Source organism: Anopheles aquasalis, chromosome 3 (genome assembly GCF_943734665.1).
Source record: "Anopheles aquasalis chromosome 3, idAnoAquaMG_Q_19, whole genome shotgun sequence".
Taxonomy (NCBI): domain Eukaryota; kingdom Metazoa; phylum Arthropoda; class Insecta; order Diptera; family Culicidae; genus Anopheles; species Anopheles aquasalis.
The window spans coordinates 63,333,997-63,352,851 of NC_064878.1; the positions used below are offsets into that span (position 1 = coordinate 63,333,997).

General features: G+C 49.5%; 1 protein-coding gene across 1 annotated transcript; it reads left to right on the plus strand.

Annotated features, from left to right (window-relative positions):
* Nucleotides 1-4,494: 4,494 nt before the first annotated feature.
* LOC126578472 (uncharacterized) lies at nt 4,495-10,136 on the plus strand. Its single transcript, XM_050241062.1, has 3 exons — nt 4,495-4,726; nt 8,619-8,834; nt 9,040-10,136. Exons 1-3 carry the CDS (start codon nt 4,688-4,690, stop codon nt 9,871-9,873), a joined length of 1,089 nt encoding a protein of 362 aa, XP_050097019.1. The 5' UTR covers nt 4,495-4,687; the 3' UTR covers nt 9,874-10,136.
* The last annotated feature ends 8,719 nt before the right edge of the window (nt 10,137-18,855 follow it).

Sequence of the window (18,855 nt, forward strand, 5' to 3'; positions counted from 1 at the left end):
TGCTTAAGTATCGCTCCCTGCTTAATGCGATTGACCGCGATGGTACGGATGGTTCTTGCAAACAGGGAATCGATACTTAAAGTGGCTATCCATTTGATGCCACGCTAGTAGCTTTATGATGAGCTGGCTTTTCTTTCGTGCATTTCGTAGCCTCTCATCAATTGCTGGCAGTTAATTAGTGGTAATGGCAATGAGTATGGTAGATGAAATCTTTTATGCCAACAGTGCGGAAATGTTGAAAGGTTGCGTTATGTTATGCTGAGCGTTGGATTGATTGACATTTCGTAAAAAGGATATAAGGGATAAAATGAACGGATTATTCAGATTGAAGGGCATTTAATCTTTAAGACCTTTTATTCATGTGAGAAGAATTCTGTTCCTGTTAACTGCTTAACGAGAAAAGAATGATTTTGAGAGACAGTTTCTTTTAAAATTTCCAATGTTTGTCTCGAATACGCTTTAGTATGCGAATGAATGGATAATAAAACGTATGTAGAATCATGCTTTTTCCCACCAGAATCTCTCGGTCTCGACATTGAAAACTCATTTTCTTAAAGATCTGACAGGAAACACATCGATCGTACCAGAGTAAAGCAATTCTTATGATAATTCTGATCAACCTGCTCTATACCAAAGAGAAGTAATGCTAGCTTATCGCTCCTGTCCTGCAGAAGCGTCCTACGAGGACATTAATCATCGTGCAGAAACGCGGGCTTCCCATAATCTTGGCACGCGTCAGACGCACCGTCGATCCCGCAGCTCCTCCGCTCCCAACACTCGTGTCATCGTAATGGGAACAACTTGTCAAACACCAGCCCATACCGCGAAAATCGTTGCCGACAATCACGATGTATCGCTAATACGATTCCATTACTTCGATCTGCTTCCGACCCCTTCCCCGACCCACGGTGGACACGGTGGTCAATGGTGATGGATTGCCTTTAATTAATTAATTGCTTGTCACACTGTCTCGCAGCGGGGTTGAGTTTGCGTTGGCGCACTTTAAGCGCTGCGTCGCGCGTTGACAGACCGTGAACTTGACGTAGCGCTTCCCCTCGATGTCTTCAGTACTGTGTCCTCAGCAGCGCTCGCAGACTGGCGATCAAATAAGCGATCGAGATAGGCAAAGGCATTAGCATGTTGTGCAGAGCTACCGAGCTGAGCCAAGTGCTGAGCTGAGGGCTCAACAGGTGCTACTGTCTGGCGTCTGCAGGAGAGTTGTAATGTGCATTCGCGGGGCAGCCAGGACGGGTTGGTGGAGGGCTGCTCGATAAATTGCTCACTTATCGTGTGCCGACAACCTCGTCCTCTGGCCACGACCCGAAGGTCTGCCATTGCTGCGATGCGATGCGCACGATCGTGAAAGCTCAAGGACGACGCCTCTTCTTCAGGGGCGAAGCACCGTGGCATCAGCAGCGCCAGGCATCTTAAGCACCAAGCACTGAAGAAGACTTTGCGAAGGCTCCAACCGAAAGGTCCACGATGGTTGCAGCAAAGGACAAGAAACTAATAATACGCCATAAAAATTGATTTTATTCAACACAGGCACTATATTACCGGGCGAGGCAGAAGCACACAGCCTTCTTGAACATGCTGTACGCTGGTGGTACGAATGAATACACATGATCCCGAGGGACGTTCTCCCGAAGGCGTGAACAGCGTATCGAATCGCAGCCCTGGAGGCAGATCGCTCCGTGATCGCACAGAAGAACATTAGCTAGCGTGGTCCGAAGACTCGATCTTAAAATATCACTTGCCAATCCTGTTTCCTTCCTGCGTTTGTGGTGGGCTAACGCTCCCGATAACCTTTCATGCTCGGTGGCTTTGACGGTGGGGAGGAAACGCCAGCAGCGGAACGGAATGGTGTACCGGCATGGCATCAAATATTTGTTCAGGATTTGTGGAAGAGGAAAGATCATGGTAAACATTAGAAGAAGCAAGGCTCCCTTTATTAGTTCTCCTTGTATCTGCGGTTGTGCTGCATTGCTTGTTGAGTTCATGGTCAAGACAAATTCTGTTCAAATAAAATTAACCACCTCAAACAGGAGCAGTGGAATTGCCATCTATCGATCATTTCGTCTTCTTTCCCCTCAAATTGACGTATTTTATAAGACCAGCTATAGTTATTCGTGTTCTACACTCTTCGCTGAACCCCTTAACGACCTACATCAATCACCACATTTGGAAGACAATTCAGACAGACCACAAACCTGAATCCCCCAGCTTCTCCAGAACCCGTTGCTTGTAAGATTTAAATTCTACCTTCGATTGACACCAATGAGGTGTGTGAGTTCATCGATACTCGATCGCGTCGCGGCATCTTGTAGCTGGCAGCTTGTACGATACCGTGTGCCGCCTGTTGTTCGGCTAACAAATACCTGACATGACTCATTAGGTGGTGAATTACCCGAAAACGACACCCCACGACGACCATTCAGTAGCAGATTTCATCACTCACCACCAAGCGACCCCGGGAATGTTGTTGTTCGAAGTTCGTGCCCAAATCCCCGCACACGCTCCCGCCAAAACAAAAAAAAAACCGAATAAGAAAAGGAACTCGAACTAGCAATGATCAACGTCTTGAGGTGTCTTCCGTGAACACCGAAATCCCGGTGTTTCTGCTGGTGGTAGTTGAATATGCATGAGTTGGTTCCGTGATGCAGGCGGCCCCTATGGTGGCGTTTCGGAAATGTTTGTTTTCAGTTTTTTTTTGCTCTTCGCTAATGTCGTATTCCCGGGAATACCGAGAACGCATTTAATGGCTTCAAGCTCGTGTCCAGCGATGCGAAGCGTAGGTGACTTATTAGGATTGTACCAATGGCCAGTGGCGAAGTGGAAGTGATCGAACTGACGACCGATGAGCTGTTTGATAGTTTTAAGAGAAGCGCTTTACCATAAATCATTCCCTTTGGAGTGACGAACGCAAAGACCTTTGGGTTGGACACTGAAATTGTGTCACGTCATTCGAAATCGAACACAATGCAATTGCGACGCGACGTGTCTTAATCCGTTCGCTCAAGAGGCCGTTTGAATATGCAAACCCCGTTTTGGTCTCATCAATCAAATCGATCGGGGAAAACACGAAACACAAGTTGTATCACGAAGCCACGAGCACTTGCTTGGACTCCTCCGTGTCCATTGGCGCTCCAGAACTCCGAGTTCGTTGACCAAAAACCAGATAAGACGGTTTCGTGGTTGGATCTCGTTTCGCATCGGCCAATTCCCAGGGCAGGGCGGCTGCGAAGCGACATAAAACCGAAATATGAAAGGTGAAACATTCACATCATCGAACAGAGAGTGTCATGTTAGAGCTGTTTCAAGATCTGCACAAAGGTATAAGCATCCGATACACAAACTAATCGTCATCGATACTCTCTACTCTACGCGGCCTCTACCAACGGTTTTCTTTATCATCAGCTTTTTGCTCGCATCAGCTTAAGCACCGGGCAGGCTTGGCGTGAGTTCAGGTGGTTTGAAATTATGATATTTCGCGATGCGTGGAAGTGGGCGCGGTGAAAGAACGCAGAATGGTGCCCCATATCGCCAAGCATCTCATTAAAAATGGCGCGCATTGTTTGCTGTGCTTGCTGTGATTGTCACTCGATACGGCCCCCCGCCAAACAGAGTGCGTGCGTTCCGAGACCAGCTGCAGAACCCTTTGCTAACAAGCGTGTAATGCGGTTGTACATTCAATTAGCTTCCCCTGATTCCATTCCTGGGCACACCAGATGTTCGTGTTCTTTGCAAAAGCATCGGAAAGAATTGGAAATCGATATCCAGCAAACCAACCACGGACGCTGTTGTGCCGCTTATCAATTGTGTTACCGCACACCGGAGTGCGTTTGCCAAGAATGGACGCTTCCACGGGTTCACCGAAAGCCAATTTACCGTCGCCAAAGCATGTAGCAATTATTTTCCGAGACAACAGCTATCATGTGCGGTCTATCAGGTGAACTGCTGGGATGCTATTAATTGATGCGACTAAGGAGCGACCATGTTTACCTATAGGCCGAGCCAGCTGTTGTTGTGGTAGTCCGCTCTCTCCCCAACATTCGCATATATCGTTCGTCTTATCTTCTCAGCTCTCGGTCTCCCATCGCTTTGGAAAGGTCGTCCCAATCCAAGCGCCCCAAAGAAGTGCCGTCCACTGGACTAAATGGAGCAAACCATGCAGAGCTTGCTTACAAGAACTAGAAGCTCCATCTCGAGCAGCACACACTTGGCGACATGTCGCACACGAACTGCAACGGCACGAGATGGACCGGGGTTTGCCTGTTTCCCTCTTCGCACCTGTAACGACCGCAGAAGGATCGTTGGGCGGCCGCGAGGAACGAGAACCCTCTCTTGGCCAAACAAGTCCCCCTCCTGTCCGGAATGGGGTGGTGGCGAGAAGCAGAAGAAGCGAAACGAACCGATGATGATGGCCATATAAATACGCTGTCACGGGCGAGGATCGCTGGTTATTGTTTTCGTGGTCGCTCGCGGGAACGTGAGCGTCGTCCGTCCGTCCGTCCGTCCGTCCGTGTTCTGAGTGCGTGCGACCGTCGTGTGACTTACGCGTGTGTCTGTTATTCGGGATTTAGGGAGCAGTGACACACACAACAGAGAGTGATTACGTCAGAGGAGAAGCCACAACCGAAGCGGTTGATAAGACAAGGAATTAATTAACGAGAAAGGCTTTCCCGTCATGGCGAAGGCGTTACACATCATGCTCACCATCGTCTCGGTACGTGTGGAGGCGAATCGGTGAACGGTGGCCTTGAAATTGGTCGAAATACTGCGTACCGGGAACCGAAAGTGCAAATCAAACATGCTGGACACGCGCGTACCGATCCCCGGTTGGCGCCAGCCATGGGATGGCGAGTGTGTTGACCATTTTTGGGTGGAATCAGCGGGGAGTTCACTTGCGTTTTCGGATTCGATCGGCCCCTAATCGAAGTGAATCAAATTGGATATGGATCTAGAATTGAAAGAAGAATCGGGCAGGAATTGAAGAATTCAAATGCTGGAGTTATCTGTCACGATGAGTTGCTTGAACGTGTTCAACACTTTTAATAGGTCTCACATTATCAAAAGCACTTAAGCTTATCAAAACAGATTTTTCAGTTTTTTTCGGGCTCATCGTTGCATCGTCTTGCGTGGGTTGTCGTGTCTTTTCAAATCATCTGGGCCATCAGAACACGAACTCGTTAGATATTCCTTTGGCATTTCGCTTATTGCCGAGAAGATTCTAACTTGGTTCAAAAAGTAAGAAGCAAGCAAATCTTGAAAAATGGATATCGGACCGTAAAACAACGTAACATCATCAAACCTGCATTTGTCTTACTAAGTCACACACCAGCCTCCAGCGAACCAGAGGATGCACTTTTTAAGGATCTGGCTGCTGCTCCTTCTGGCTCATAAACCGGGCCGATTACCAATCACCCGCAATCCCGCTCGGCCTTTATCTTTCCAGTGGTGATTTAAATGTCGTTAACCTTTACCAAAAACAGATTCCTTTTCCGTGCTCTCGCGCACACACTGGACTGGAATGCCGAAGTTTCGCGGCAAAACCAAAATAACACATTCCAATTCTAACGCCGAACACGATTCCCCTGTGGTCGGTGGAATCGGTTTTGTTCTTGAAAATGTCAAGAACGTTTCCCGTGTGTGTTCCCGGGGAACGGGAATGCTCGATCGCTGGAAACAGGTTCAGCCGCAACCACGTTGGACAATCGTGTTCCAGAGCTCCAGAATTGATCGGTTTCTTCGTCTCGCTTCCAATCGTTCTTGGTGCTCGGATCCTCGGAGCTTCAGCATAATTCACTCCCCACAAGATGTCGCCTATTCTGCGGTGTCGCAACCACTTTATGGACCTTTCAAAAAATAGACTCTAGGATAGCCGCTCAAAAAAAAAGCGAATTAAAATTGCTGCCAGCACAAACGCTTCATCACCTCGCTCAGCTCTAAGCATGTAAAAAATGCTAATGCCGCTAGCCCATTATCGGGATGCGAGAGGACGAAAATGGATTGCCTTATGGCATGGGGTGTGGACGGAAATGGGCATCGCCCAGGAGCGGTAAACCAGTATTCATCCTGGGGAGGAAAAGATGGCCACACAGTTCCACCAGTTCAGTGGCCTCTGGAACTCTCCCACATCGAGGAGCCTGGCATGCTGCCGCTGCTGCTGCTGCTGCTGCTGGACGTGAACTAATTTATGCGCGAATTGGTGACCGACGGGTTTATGGGATTCCGGTCGCTCTTGCTAATGTGACGTCGTTGTGGCAGGGCCATCAAATTATGGCTATTTATCGACCACCAACCAGGCATGCCGTGGCGTTCCCGCGTAGGCGTCAGTGAATGTTTGCGATGCGCGGATTTGCCCCTCGAAAATGATTAACCGTGGAGTGGCCGTTGTGTTTAACTTGGATTCTCCCAATAGTCCGGACCTCCTCCTGGCTGGCGAAACGATTATTTGTATCCGTGCTCCCTCACTCTTGTACTGTTTGCTTAGCGCAAATGCCACACGCAGGATGAGTCAAGCATTTTTCGTGTGCTTTGGCTGCTTTGGACGTCCGACGACAGTCGACAGTCAACAGTGACCACGGGCGACGTCAACGAAAGTCACGCAAATTCAAGGCCACGCAGGAGATTTGTGGCCACGGCAAAGTTCTAATGCGGGATCGTGACTGGATTCGATTCCAGCAACACCGGAAGCGCTCGCTCTTAATAATCGAGAACGAGTTTCCAATACTTTTTGTTGTTGTTTTTGGGGGGAGTCCCGGACGAGCTGAACGAAATGCCAAATCGGGGACATGAAATATTAATGAGCCGCCATCATCGGCAGTGAGTGAGTTTGGGAAGGGCCTATCGCGGTGGTGATGATGATGATGATTGAGAATGACACTCACCTGTACCCCAAGGGGAATATCCAGCGGAAATGATCTAAATGACTTCGCAATCGCACGCCAGGACAGGGTTATCCAGTGAATCTTAAAGTTGGAATTTGATGATTGATTGTGCTCCGTGAGCCAACTCGCTCTTGGCCGTATGATCAGCACCAGCGCCAGTATTACTTGTGCCAGGGCTCAAATCTGCCTTCTGGAAACATCTTGATTGCCCGCTTCCACTGGTTGGTCCGAGCAAACTTGCCATCCATGTGTCTTCATAATGGAACCACGAAGCGGTTTTGGAATGAAGCCATGATTTGAATATTCCATCAATTGAGGGTCAATAGTCGTTATCTGCGTGATGGATGGACTTTTCTAATGTATCGCCACGTGCCAAGGCGGCTTGGAGGCCAACGACTCAACCTCTCTGCCCTCCGATAGGCACTTCTTGCGTTTTATGGATGCTTGCTACGGCCTACTAGGATCTGCACGACTTGCATGAACCGCGATGATGAACCGATGGCAACTACCGATCCCTGTGACAATTGCAAAAAGAATGTTCCTTCTCGTCGATGTCGACATTAATTGATCGATTATGTAATCCTGTCACGCACTCTCCAGCACGTCCGTGGAGTGGCCACACCTCCCAGCCAAACCAAGGCGTTGGGGGGGTGCTGCCACGCTCATCTCATCAAGCGAGCTCGCGCGCCCTATTGATTCCAGATATCGAGATGGCATTAAGGTGCCATTCTTGGCATAAATCTCAGCCCGTTGGTCCAAATTGTTGCACGTACTTTGTCGCCTTGCGAAACAGACACCAAGGATTCCAGCAAACACCATTGCATTGCCCAGCGATGCAATCTCAGACCCGGTCGGACGGTCCGAGAATGGTCACCACACCGTTATGGTCCACGATGATGATGCAGCAGCATCTCCGGGGACGGGTTTTACTGCCATCGTTCTGCCAGCCTGCCTGCCTGCCTGCCTGTGCTCCATATTCTGTGCAGCGATTCTCAAATTTTTAATTAAAACATAAACTGCGCTCCGCTGCGATGATGGATGATGTGAGAGTCTGGCAGCATCGTGGTCGAAGCCAAGCGTCTTATGGTCAACATTTCATTGATCGTCCTTCTGCTGCTCTGTGCGCGCCATTGCGCTGACCATGATGGCAGGATAAAAAAAATCGTTTGTTACAATGCGGTATGATACATAAGAACGCCGGAGCCAGCGTGCCAGTGAGCGTACTGTAGAAGGTGATTCCTCTTTTTACGATTGCGGCCGCGTATAAAGGCGGCTCCAGAACCGAACCGGCCAGCAGGAGCCAGTAGGTTTGATGCCAATGCCAAAGTTACAGCTTCTACTGTTGCTGGTGGTCACTCGGACAGTCTGTGTCGCCATTTTTTTTTTAATGTGGCACTACAGATACGCTTTGCTTGACTAAACAATGGTCCGGACACGCCAGGGACAGCCAGTAACTCTGTCCAATTGGCAGCGATCCAAAACGATATCCATCCGGGGCCATAACTGCAGTGATGATGCTGCTTCTGTTTCCTGATGGATTGTTACATGGCCATGATAAGGAGCGAGCTGCTGCAACGCTGTTTCCCAGAAGATTCTACAGGAGAATCGTCTGGCAGAATCGGGTGTTCTGGGAGGGTTCCATTGTACGGGGTTGACTGATTGAATTACAAATTGATCTCATTGAATTAACTGCGGATCGTGTGTTCATTGTTCTTGCGTTCTGCGTAGATGATGATGGTGGTGCTGGCGCGCCGCATCCAGCTCGTCAACATCAGCCCCGAGCAGGCCCAGCAGTACATCACGCAGCAGAGCCTGGACCTGGCGTACGCACCGAAGCTCGGTGAGCATCCGGTGGCCCGGACCCTGTACTACAATGGGCGCCTCATCGACAACCCAGACGATTACGTTGAGGAGGAGTACAGTGCGAAGCAGTTCCATGGACAGGTACGGCAGATTCTAGGTGTCCCCGTTACTCCGAAGGCAGGATGACTTACAATCGAATTATGTAGATGAACCAGCGCGGAGAGTTAATGCGGAGATGATTGCATTGGATTGGTGCCAACGCGCACACGAAAAGTGACATCATTCCCTGGAGGTCATTTTGAATTTAAATTTCCTCCAATCTCCTCTCTCTCTCTCTGTCTCGTAGGATGGTCTTGGAAGGGCGATGTTTGGATATAGTGACCACAATCAGGCCCGGCTAGAGGCACGCAATGCCAACGGCGAAGTCCGCGGTTCCTACCAGTACGTCAATCCGGACGGAGAGGATTACATCGTGCACTACTGGTCGGATGGACTCGGGTTCCATCAGGTGGACAACCGTCAGATCGAGCTTCCCCAGCCAGTGCAGGAAACACCGGAGGTGCGTGAAGCACGCCTGGCGCATCTGCGTGCCTGGGAGGAAGCGGCCAGTTTGGCACGAGCCAATCCGGATGTCTCGTCGGACGATGGTTCGTACAAGGGCACATTCCAGGGCAATGGCGTCGAGGAGGATGATGACAGTGAACCGATGACGGCGCTGTCCAACCAACACCAGAGTCTAATCCGCTATCCGAGCCTCCCGTACACGGATCACATTGCGCCCGAGTCAGTGGAACCGCTCAGCGATGAAGGAGTTGTCGTGGAAGCGGTCCGTAGTCTCACCAAACGGCAGAGCGCCGATAGCGAGGCTGTCCTATCGGACGATCAGGTCACGGAACCGTCGGGTGAACCGAAAGGTTTCTTCTACAGCTTTGACTATCCGGTTCAGCTGATAGCGGAAACGGCTGCCAAGCGAGCACGGGATGCTGCTGCCGGTCGTGCTGGATCACTCACTCCTGAGGCATCGGTTGTTGTGGAGTCGAAGGAACCGGTACCGGCAGCGGCAGCGGCACAGGCACCGGTGGACGATCGAGTTTCGCTGAAGGCAGTGCTCAGTGGTGAGCCGCTCGTCGATGCCGTGCACGATGCGCAGGTCTCACCGAAACAGAAGCTTCAGGCTTAAGTGCAAGAGTTCCAGGAGCCCCGCAGTCGACCCAGTCCGCTCACGATGACTGGCCAAACGATGGCGAGGAATGGAAAACCGAACCGATCAACCCCCGACAAGCCGATTCTACTCAGTAGCAGCCAGCAAGCATGTCCATGTCTCAGTCTCTCCACCAAACTAAGAGATCTCGCAACGTGTCGCCCATTATACCTTTTGCCAATCCAGTTCCAGGTCGGTCACCGAGTCAGCCAGCTTCTAAATCAAACGCGAACGCTCACAGTATCGAGAATAAAGAAACAAAAAACAAATGATTTATCGAATGAAAAAGCGTCCGATGGTTTTTCTCGCCCAAGAAGAGCATTTAATCTTCTTAACTCCAGGAGATTTCGAAGCTTCCTGCTTTTAGAATTGCATAAATAATTCATTCTGCTGCGATTGGAAGCCACCGGCAGGTGGAAAAGGTTATCAAATGGATTGGGAAATCACCTTCGATTGCCATGTTTTGATCTTTCGGCGGCGACACCACAACATGTCACTAATTGCATCCACAAGCAGCTAACGAGCGTTGAGAGGCAGGCAAGCAGACAGAGAGTTGCATTCGCCGCGAGGCCATTCGAGGCTAATTAAGAATCGCAGTGTTAAGCATCGCATTTATCGTTGGGATCAGCGTCTCTCTTGGATTAAACGGTTGCCATTCTTTCTCGGCGAGGCCGCCCGAGACGCCTTGCCCTCGATTAGTTATTAATAGCTCAACAGACCAAGGCCTTTTAACTGGTTTATACGAGTGGGCTGTCTGGAAGAGTCGTTGGCAGCTCGCATACAATTAGTCGTCAGCGATTAATATTGGTCTGATTTATGGGGTGCGCACGCGTGCAGTCACATTGGCATTGTTTGACATTTCACTGATGAAGCAGTTCCGGAAGTTGCATTTTGATAAAGTCGATGGTGGATATGGTTGATGAATCAATTTGTTTTTGCCATTCTGGAATACATCATTGAGGAACGGGATGAATATTCATTAGAATTGGCGATGCAACCCATGGTATCTTTATTTGATGCAGTTATCTTAGATGCTTCTAATGATCTATCTCTTAATTCGTTTTTTACATTACTTTTTCATTAAGTCGTTTTTTTTTAGATAAATCACGTTGGCTTTTCTTCTTTGATCCTCTTCTTTTCCACCGGCAAGTTCTACTGCTACACATTTTTTCAATATTATGTATTCGCTGGATGACCTCAATCCCTTTTGCTCCACTGGCATTTATATTCAACACAATGCAAACAGTGAATACACCATTCAGCTCCATTTTCATAAAACAAAGTCACACTTTTCCCCATTTTCCCTCTGGGAAAATGCACAGTGACAAAACTGCTGTCGCTGCTGCTGCTGCTGCTGCTGGAGGTCCAGTGCTCTCGATCATAATGCGATCATAACTCATTCGCCTCGAACGATGAATGATGCTACTCCATTCCTCATGCAGTAGCTTGACCTCTCTCTCACCATACAGTGACCAAAGGAAGGTGTCTACCGGTGGGTTTAATTTTCACTTTTCGTTTGTCGATCTCTTTCTCACCTACTACTCCAGGCTACACCTCACGCATCAGATATGCATGTAAAGTGTGGCCGACGACACCACGACGAACAACAATGGGAGAAAAGTGAAGGAAATTTCGCATAGCACCCATCGGACCCCGACAATGACCCCGAGGGTCCACTTCCAAAACTAGCCAGCGGTCATCTCGGGGCCGGGGCGCTAGTGTGACCTGGTCTCTGGTGGTCGCTGGTATGATGCTGAAGCTTAAAGAGCGCGCTTTTCTCTAATTATTTAGCCAACATGTTTTTTTTTTCGCAGATCATGCTGAAACACCACAACGTGAGAGAGAGAGAGAGCAACAGAGAGATGGAGTGCGGGACCGAAATTTACGAATCACTCCCCCGGTCTCCGGTCCCCGGTTCCACCGGTGTGTTGTTGGCCCGTTGAAAGAGAAACTCATGCTCGCGAGCGCTCGCGGTGGTGGTGATGGCATGTCATTTTCCAAAAAATCCATTCTGCACTTACGCGCCGACCGGCCAGAGCTTTTCCAGCCCACACCTCGGAAGTGCGGGGGAGCCACAGCCACCAGGCATTTCCGGTATAAAGCCGAGGCGGAGCCGGCGAATCGGTTTAGTCGGCTAACAGACGTCAACCGCTGTTCGGCTTAGCGAGTGCCCAAGAGAGTGATGAGTGAAAAGTGAAAATACACAACACGGTTCACGCGTACACGCGGTTCTTTACGGTGAAAATGAAAGGATTACGTGCCCGGAAGTGGTGGCTGCTGGTGATGCAGCTGTTATCCCTGTTACTGGTGCTGCTACTGCTGATCGTTCAGACGGAATCGCATTCTATCGGAGAGCAACAGCGTGGTATCGTTGGGATTGGATATCCAGCATTCTTCTACGACATCAAGCACCAGTTTGGGAGTATTGGGCGTGATTTGCGACAACTGGTCACCTCGTTGCTCGGAGCTACGCAAGTCGTCTACTGGAAGTATCCCTTAAAGCGACCAAACGCTTTACGACGCGCCGATGTCCTTGTGCACCAGCAGCAGCAGCAGCCAGTAAGACGCCAGCCCCATCGGAAGGCCACCCAGCAGCGAACGGGGCGACGCAAGAAGAAGACGTACGATGGTGACGATTACGATGATTTCTTCTCATTCGATGCGCTCGGACTGTGGTGAGCGAGACGACGTTGGTGGCAGTGGCCACTGTCCAGCATCCAGCAGCGATCTCTCGGTTTGTCCCGGGCCGAACCAGGGGCGAGAAAGTGGCGTTTGCTACCGGACGCTTAAGTGAAATGCGAGCAAGTGCTGCGTAATGGACAAATGCGATTGCCCTCATCCCCTGGCCACCGCCGCCAGTGCCGTCGATATGGTTTCGATCAATTAGTGTCGCTCACACCGCCACTAATGGCGTTTGGCTGGAAAGGTTAGAAAGAAGTGAAATTTTTGGCAACATCGCCAATGCGGCACACGGCCGTCGAAATTGGATGGCTTGCAAGTCAAACAGACGCCGCTTGAAAAGGGCAGCGTGTATGAGTGTTTATGTTTTTTCGCGTCAAGTGTTTCTGGTGCACTAAAGGTGTAGGAGCCAATAAGAACTGATTCGATTTGCTTCGGATAATTAGGATCGAGAGACCGTTTGGTGGCTAAGAAGTAGTTATTTATTTATTTATTTATTTATTCATCTATTTATTTGTTGTTGCTATAATGAACCAAAAGATTACATTTGAAGCGCAGTCACAATGATTTATGTTAAGCAATAAAAAGAGAGAAACGGAAGAAGGAATTTGTCTGCATTTGTTCTTTTGTAAATCTCGCCAAAATCTTCCGCTGACCGTTTTGATGGATTTTTTATGTTCAACGAGTCTCCATCATCTACCGGTGGACTCGTCAGAATGGTATCGAATAAAGACCTCTATGCACGCAGAATTCCCCAACAGCAGCACCAGAGGTACCGTTGCGAATCGTACCACGACCTAGAAACGCTCCGGCACTCAATGTTCCGCTAGGACACGTCCTTAATTTGTTACTCACTCAGAACGGTATCATTGCGCAGCAGCAACAAAAGAGATCGAGACGTCGGGCACTCGAAAGTCCCGTCGACAGTCATCCAGAATATTCAATATTTGCGGTACTTATGATATGCTTCAAAGTGAAATGCACAAAACGATCATTTATGTGTTATGCTTCGAATGGAAGGCACAGAACTGGAAAGAACGGGCGCCAGCCATAAATTGGGCCCCACTCTTATATAGACACAAACAACATTCAGAGCATGGAGCGCTCTCCCCCGAAAATCGAACGCGGAAAAAAACGGAAAGAATAGAAGATAATAATCCTATCTCTCTCCGAATGGGCTGGCACCGTTTGCACCGTTTGGTATGTGGCTCTATTTACCAACCGTTTACCAGCGATTATTCTACCTTCCGGCGATTATGCTCCTCTGAGAGGGTGGCTCCATCATCATCATCTCACTAGCAACTGGGCTATAGCTGTTTGATGTTTATGGCCTTCGTCTCTCTCTCTCTCTCTCTCTCTCTCTCTCTCTCTATCGCACTGCCTCCTCCTCTTTGCATTTTCCATGGCTCATCGATAGCGCACTGGCCGATAGTGCAGAGAACAGGCCACCGGTGGGACTAGCGGCACAGTCATAAACAAACTGAAGCAGAACAGTCTTCCAATTACAACGGGAGCCACTGAATCGCCGGTGGCGCGAAGGAAATGTGCTAGTGGGGCACAGTTTTCCGGGGGGATTTCTGGAACACACACCGAGCGCACTGGACCGGACGGCGATCGATTGCGATGATTGAGGAGCTGAAGAAGGAGGAGTTGTGCGATGCAAAAACTTCTGGCCAAGCTTGGGGCGGCGGCTTGGATTAAATTTGCTAAAAATTTCCCAATCATCATCATCATCGTGGGGCACGGTAGATTACGTTATCAGCCAGTGCGTTACGCTATTTGGTTCGATCGTGGTTCGCTCCTGTTCCGGATGTGGATAAGATTTCGTGGAAGTGGAACAATCGCGTTGAGTTCGGGAGGAAGTTTTGTAGGACAGACTGGCCAATGGGCACAGCGCCTCCCATGTCCTGGTTGTGCTCCTGTGTTTAGTCAGCCTAATCGCTGCTAATGATGCGTTTGTAGTTTGGCAATTTTAATCCGGATGCTGATCATCAAGCGAACGTCCTGAAGCTGTTCTGCAGAGCAAATCGATAGAGCTTACAAAGAAAAACAAATGTACTCATTACTTAATGGTGTCAAGATGGCCAGGTTGTTATGATCAGGACCGAAACGAATATTTAATCGATCGCGCATTATTGTTCTGCACTGGATGAGAACCAGTTCAAGAACAAACGGCTGATTGCTTCAACAGGTTTCATAACGCAAGATAAAAAAAAAACAAACTCCTGTTATGCTTCTACGTAAGACTTAAGCATGAGCAAGACGCGTGAATCATTGGGCTCAGTTTCCCAAAAATGCTCTCATCGTTTCTCCTCGAATTGTATAATTTATCGCTTCAAGTGAAATTCTCCCTTTTATTACTAAACTGCATCATCCAAACGATGATAATCGATCGATAAAAGGAATGCGGTAAGTATGATCACCACAGCTGTCATAGTGTAGTGAAAAGAGAAAAAAAGACGCAGAGAAAGAAAACCTCTTGCGAGGGCGATTTCCTCGTGCCATTGAACTGTGAACTGTGAAGGACACCATGAAGAAGAGTGAGAGTAAAGGGCGGGCGGGCATAATCAAGGGTTCACCTTCACATTTCACCCGCAACACGAAAGCACAAAAGGCACGCACGTGGCAACAACAACATCACGAAAAAAAAACGGCTTCCGAACCGCCAAAGGGATCATCGTTCATCGTCTCTCTACCTCATCGGACAACCGGAATTCGGCAATTTCGGTTTTCGGTGCGATAGATCGTGCATTTAATTGCCGAGTCAGCGTGCTCGAAGCCCGATCGCGCCACAGATTACACAGCGCCGCTTGCTGTGCTGGCGGTGGGTGTTTCGTTTCGAGCGATAGGAAGAATCGATCGCTTCCGGATCGCGATCGGACTAATGCGCCACCTAATAAAGGGGCACTTTGGCGTTGGCGCCGGCATCCAAAGCGTTTGGTGCCCTACGCGACGTCTGAATGAGCTCGAAATTTGAGTATCTTGTTTGGTAATTAACAACCACCCACCATCCAGCGCTATCGTTACCTACTCCGCAATAGTGATCATGATTGACGGCACTTTTCACGCCGCCACTCGGCAGGTGATCGATGCTACCATGATGTCTGGCACGCACTCGCCATGCGGCCCCTTAAACGCCATTTATCACGATGTCACACTGTTTCGTTGGACTTGGTCCACGAAGATATGCTCTCCGAGCAGCCGACGAGGTAGAAAGTGCCTCGTGATCGCTCGCGTGTGGTGGAAGCGATGAGCGATGATAAACAAGCACGTCACGTCCGCCATCGTTTTGACGCCATTTTTGCACGTTCCGTCCGCGCGTCGCATTTGGGGCACAGTTTTAGGCCTCGTAATATGCTTCACGACCACTGAAACAGGGCGTGATGATTACCTTCGTTGATGCGATCGCAATGCAACTCATCACTGCTGCTGCTGCTGCGTCGCTTCGGCTTCTTCCCTTGCACCAGATCGCACACTGCACTAGATCGAACCACGCAGCACCGAACCCGGTGATGGAGACGGGCGTTCTTCCGGCTATCCCGGACCATCACCATCCACATCATATTCAAATTAAACGAGCCTCCAGAGAGGGCTTTCGATTGTCTCGATCGCCGCCTCGTGGGCCACACTACGCTGCGGGAGTTTTGTTGGGAAAGTTTGTAGCTGGAGCGTGTTCGCTCTTCCGCGCTGGACTGACCTGCCTCGCTGAAAGGTTGTCAGGTTCGGCAGTTTTTTTTGTTTTCGAATTTTACCATTTTGTGATTTAACACCCGGGGGGGAAGCGCGGTGAATGTTTCCACGATCTGGCGCAGCCTCCGGTGCCGGTGGCGTCGGAGTTGCGAAAGTTCGAGCAACCGGCGGACTGGAATCGTGCGCTTCTGTGAAATGTAATAAGCATCGTTTAATTTATCTTAAATAGATAAGGAGTCATTAAGGTGCGTTGTACTGGTGTACCGTTGTTTGCATATTGCTGAGGTCTTTCATTACCACATTAAGCTGCTGTTTCATAAAAATGTCGCCTTATTTTGGCGTTAATGTATGTGACATGTATGAGGTATTTTATAAACTCTTCTCTTAATGTCTTTAAAATTTCAAATTCTTCTTTTCTTAAGGTTGTATCTTGCAATTGGCAGCAACATTTCCAACAACTGTTCAATAGTCATAACGCGTGGCATCATTTAGCAACCATTTTGATCCTATAACCGTTGTTGTTATTGATTAAAACCCCTTTGCAAGTTTTAAAGATAATTTCGTGCAAATTTCCAATGTGATTCTATCATATAACCATATCCATTGAGTAGTAGCTGACTTCGAGCAGCCAGCATACGATAAAAGAAAGACTCCATCAGCCAGAACGCTGATAGCAATCGAACGCAATGGTCCATGCCCGATGGCTGCATCACATAATCTAATCATGCTCAGCAAAGTACCATGAGCTATTGCGAGTGCGTTGCGTCTTACAAAACGGTAACAGGCGTTGCGGGCCATAAACTAATCATCGCTCCTATCCCCCTATCCCCGCGGGTGGGTCTGGTCTCATTAGCATCGGCTCGCTCGAGCGACGCATTCCCTCACAACGCAACGGGAGTTAATTTGGCAGAAAAACAACAACAAAAGGAGAAGCTACAGCTGACCAGCTGGCTGGCTGGCTGGCTGTCTGAGTTTGGGAACGGGGAATACATTAAGCAGCCATCCAGCAGCCGGGTCTGCCTTCAATCAAACCATCCAGAGCGCTGGCTGGCCCTGGTGGGAGGTAGGGCCCACAACGGCCAGCGTCCAGTCGCCGGCATTTCAGTTGAGCAGCGGGCGCGAACCGATTCGGAGGTGCATTTCGGACGCGGATCTCGGCGCACGGTCGCGTTCCCTCGTTCCAGCGATCAAGAGTGATTCCAAGAGCCGAGTGTCCGGGAGTTTGAATTTGATTCACTTCTCCAGTTTTAATTTTTGGTGATAGCAAACAACAGCCGAAAAAGTATAAGAAGCATATGCATAAGAAAGCTAAACAAATCAATCCCGGCGACCGCGCTGGCGACACGGATGCGACCACGGTTTGGCGGTGAAACTCGACAAACAAGTCGCACCGGGCACAGGTTTGGCCAGGAGCGAAACCTGAGCCACGGACTGAACTTTATAGTGACACACCGAGAGAGAGAGCGAGAGAGCGAGAGTGTTTGATTGAGCATTCGAGATCAATGGAGTAACATTTTTCGGTGTTTCAGCGTGCCGCGGAGTCTCCAAACCAGTCGCTCTGGAACGAAAGGAAAAGTTAATCTTTGCCGCGGAAAGCGAGCGCCGGTTCGTCAAAGACACAAAAAGAGAGAGACATGCGGTGGTCGGTGATTAGGTGGTGCGTAGCGGTGGTGGTGATGCTGCTGAGTGCAAGTGTGGTGTTCGCGGACAGTTCCTGGGTTAACGAGCAGCAACGATCGAGCCAGATGATGGTGCTACCGAGCGGACGGTTCCTGTTACCGATCGAGATCAGCGTACCGGACCTTATCAACGGTGTGCTGGCCACGTTCCGGTACTTTTGGGTGCGGTTCCAGTGGCTGTTTGGATTGAGCGATACGACGATCGTCGGAGCGAAAGATCCGCCAGCCCATGCGCTTGCAACGGCATCGGCGGCATTGAAGGCGGTCCCGCTGGCACCGGAACCGGTCGCCTGCTCACCGATCAGCACCGTGTCCGTCGAGGTGGACGATCCGGTGCGCCATCCGTACCTGCACAAGACGAAAGTGATCCGCCGGAAGAAGCGCAAGAAGCGAAGGAAGAAGCGCATCGAGAAGGCCAACGCCATCGACTGGGACATGGTGGCGCTCGAAGCGTGGTCGCTGCTCTGATGGTTGGCTAGCCGTGATCGTGATCGAGCGGTTAGTTTAATAAGTGGTGATAAGAAATTTGAATAAATTATACAATCAGGAAACTGCGTGAAAGCAATGGTCTCCTTCCGGGTATGTTCCCTCAGCACCAGTGATCGCTCTGTCGTCGCACAGAGTGTGTGCGGGCAGCGCATCCAACAGGTAAAATGTATTTGTAGGTCAACCTTTTAATCAAGGGCGCATTCGCGGCAAGTAGAGTAATCCCATCGTTGACCCTTTAAAAAATGAACATCTGGCCGCGCGTTGATGGGGAACGTGGAATGAATTATTCATGCTTGATTCTTTCCGGAGCTTTTAGGGTGTGGGCAAGCACCTGTCTGATGAGGAGGGGGAAAGAGCGCATTCGCACCATTCAATGTTGATGTCGTCTTCTGAATGAATGTAGCCTCTCCATCGCAGATATTAA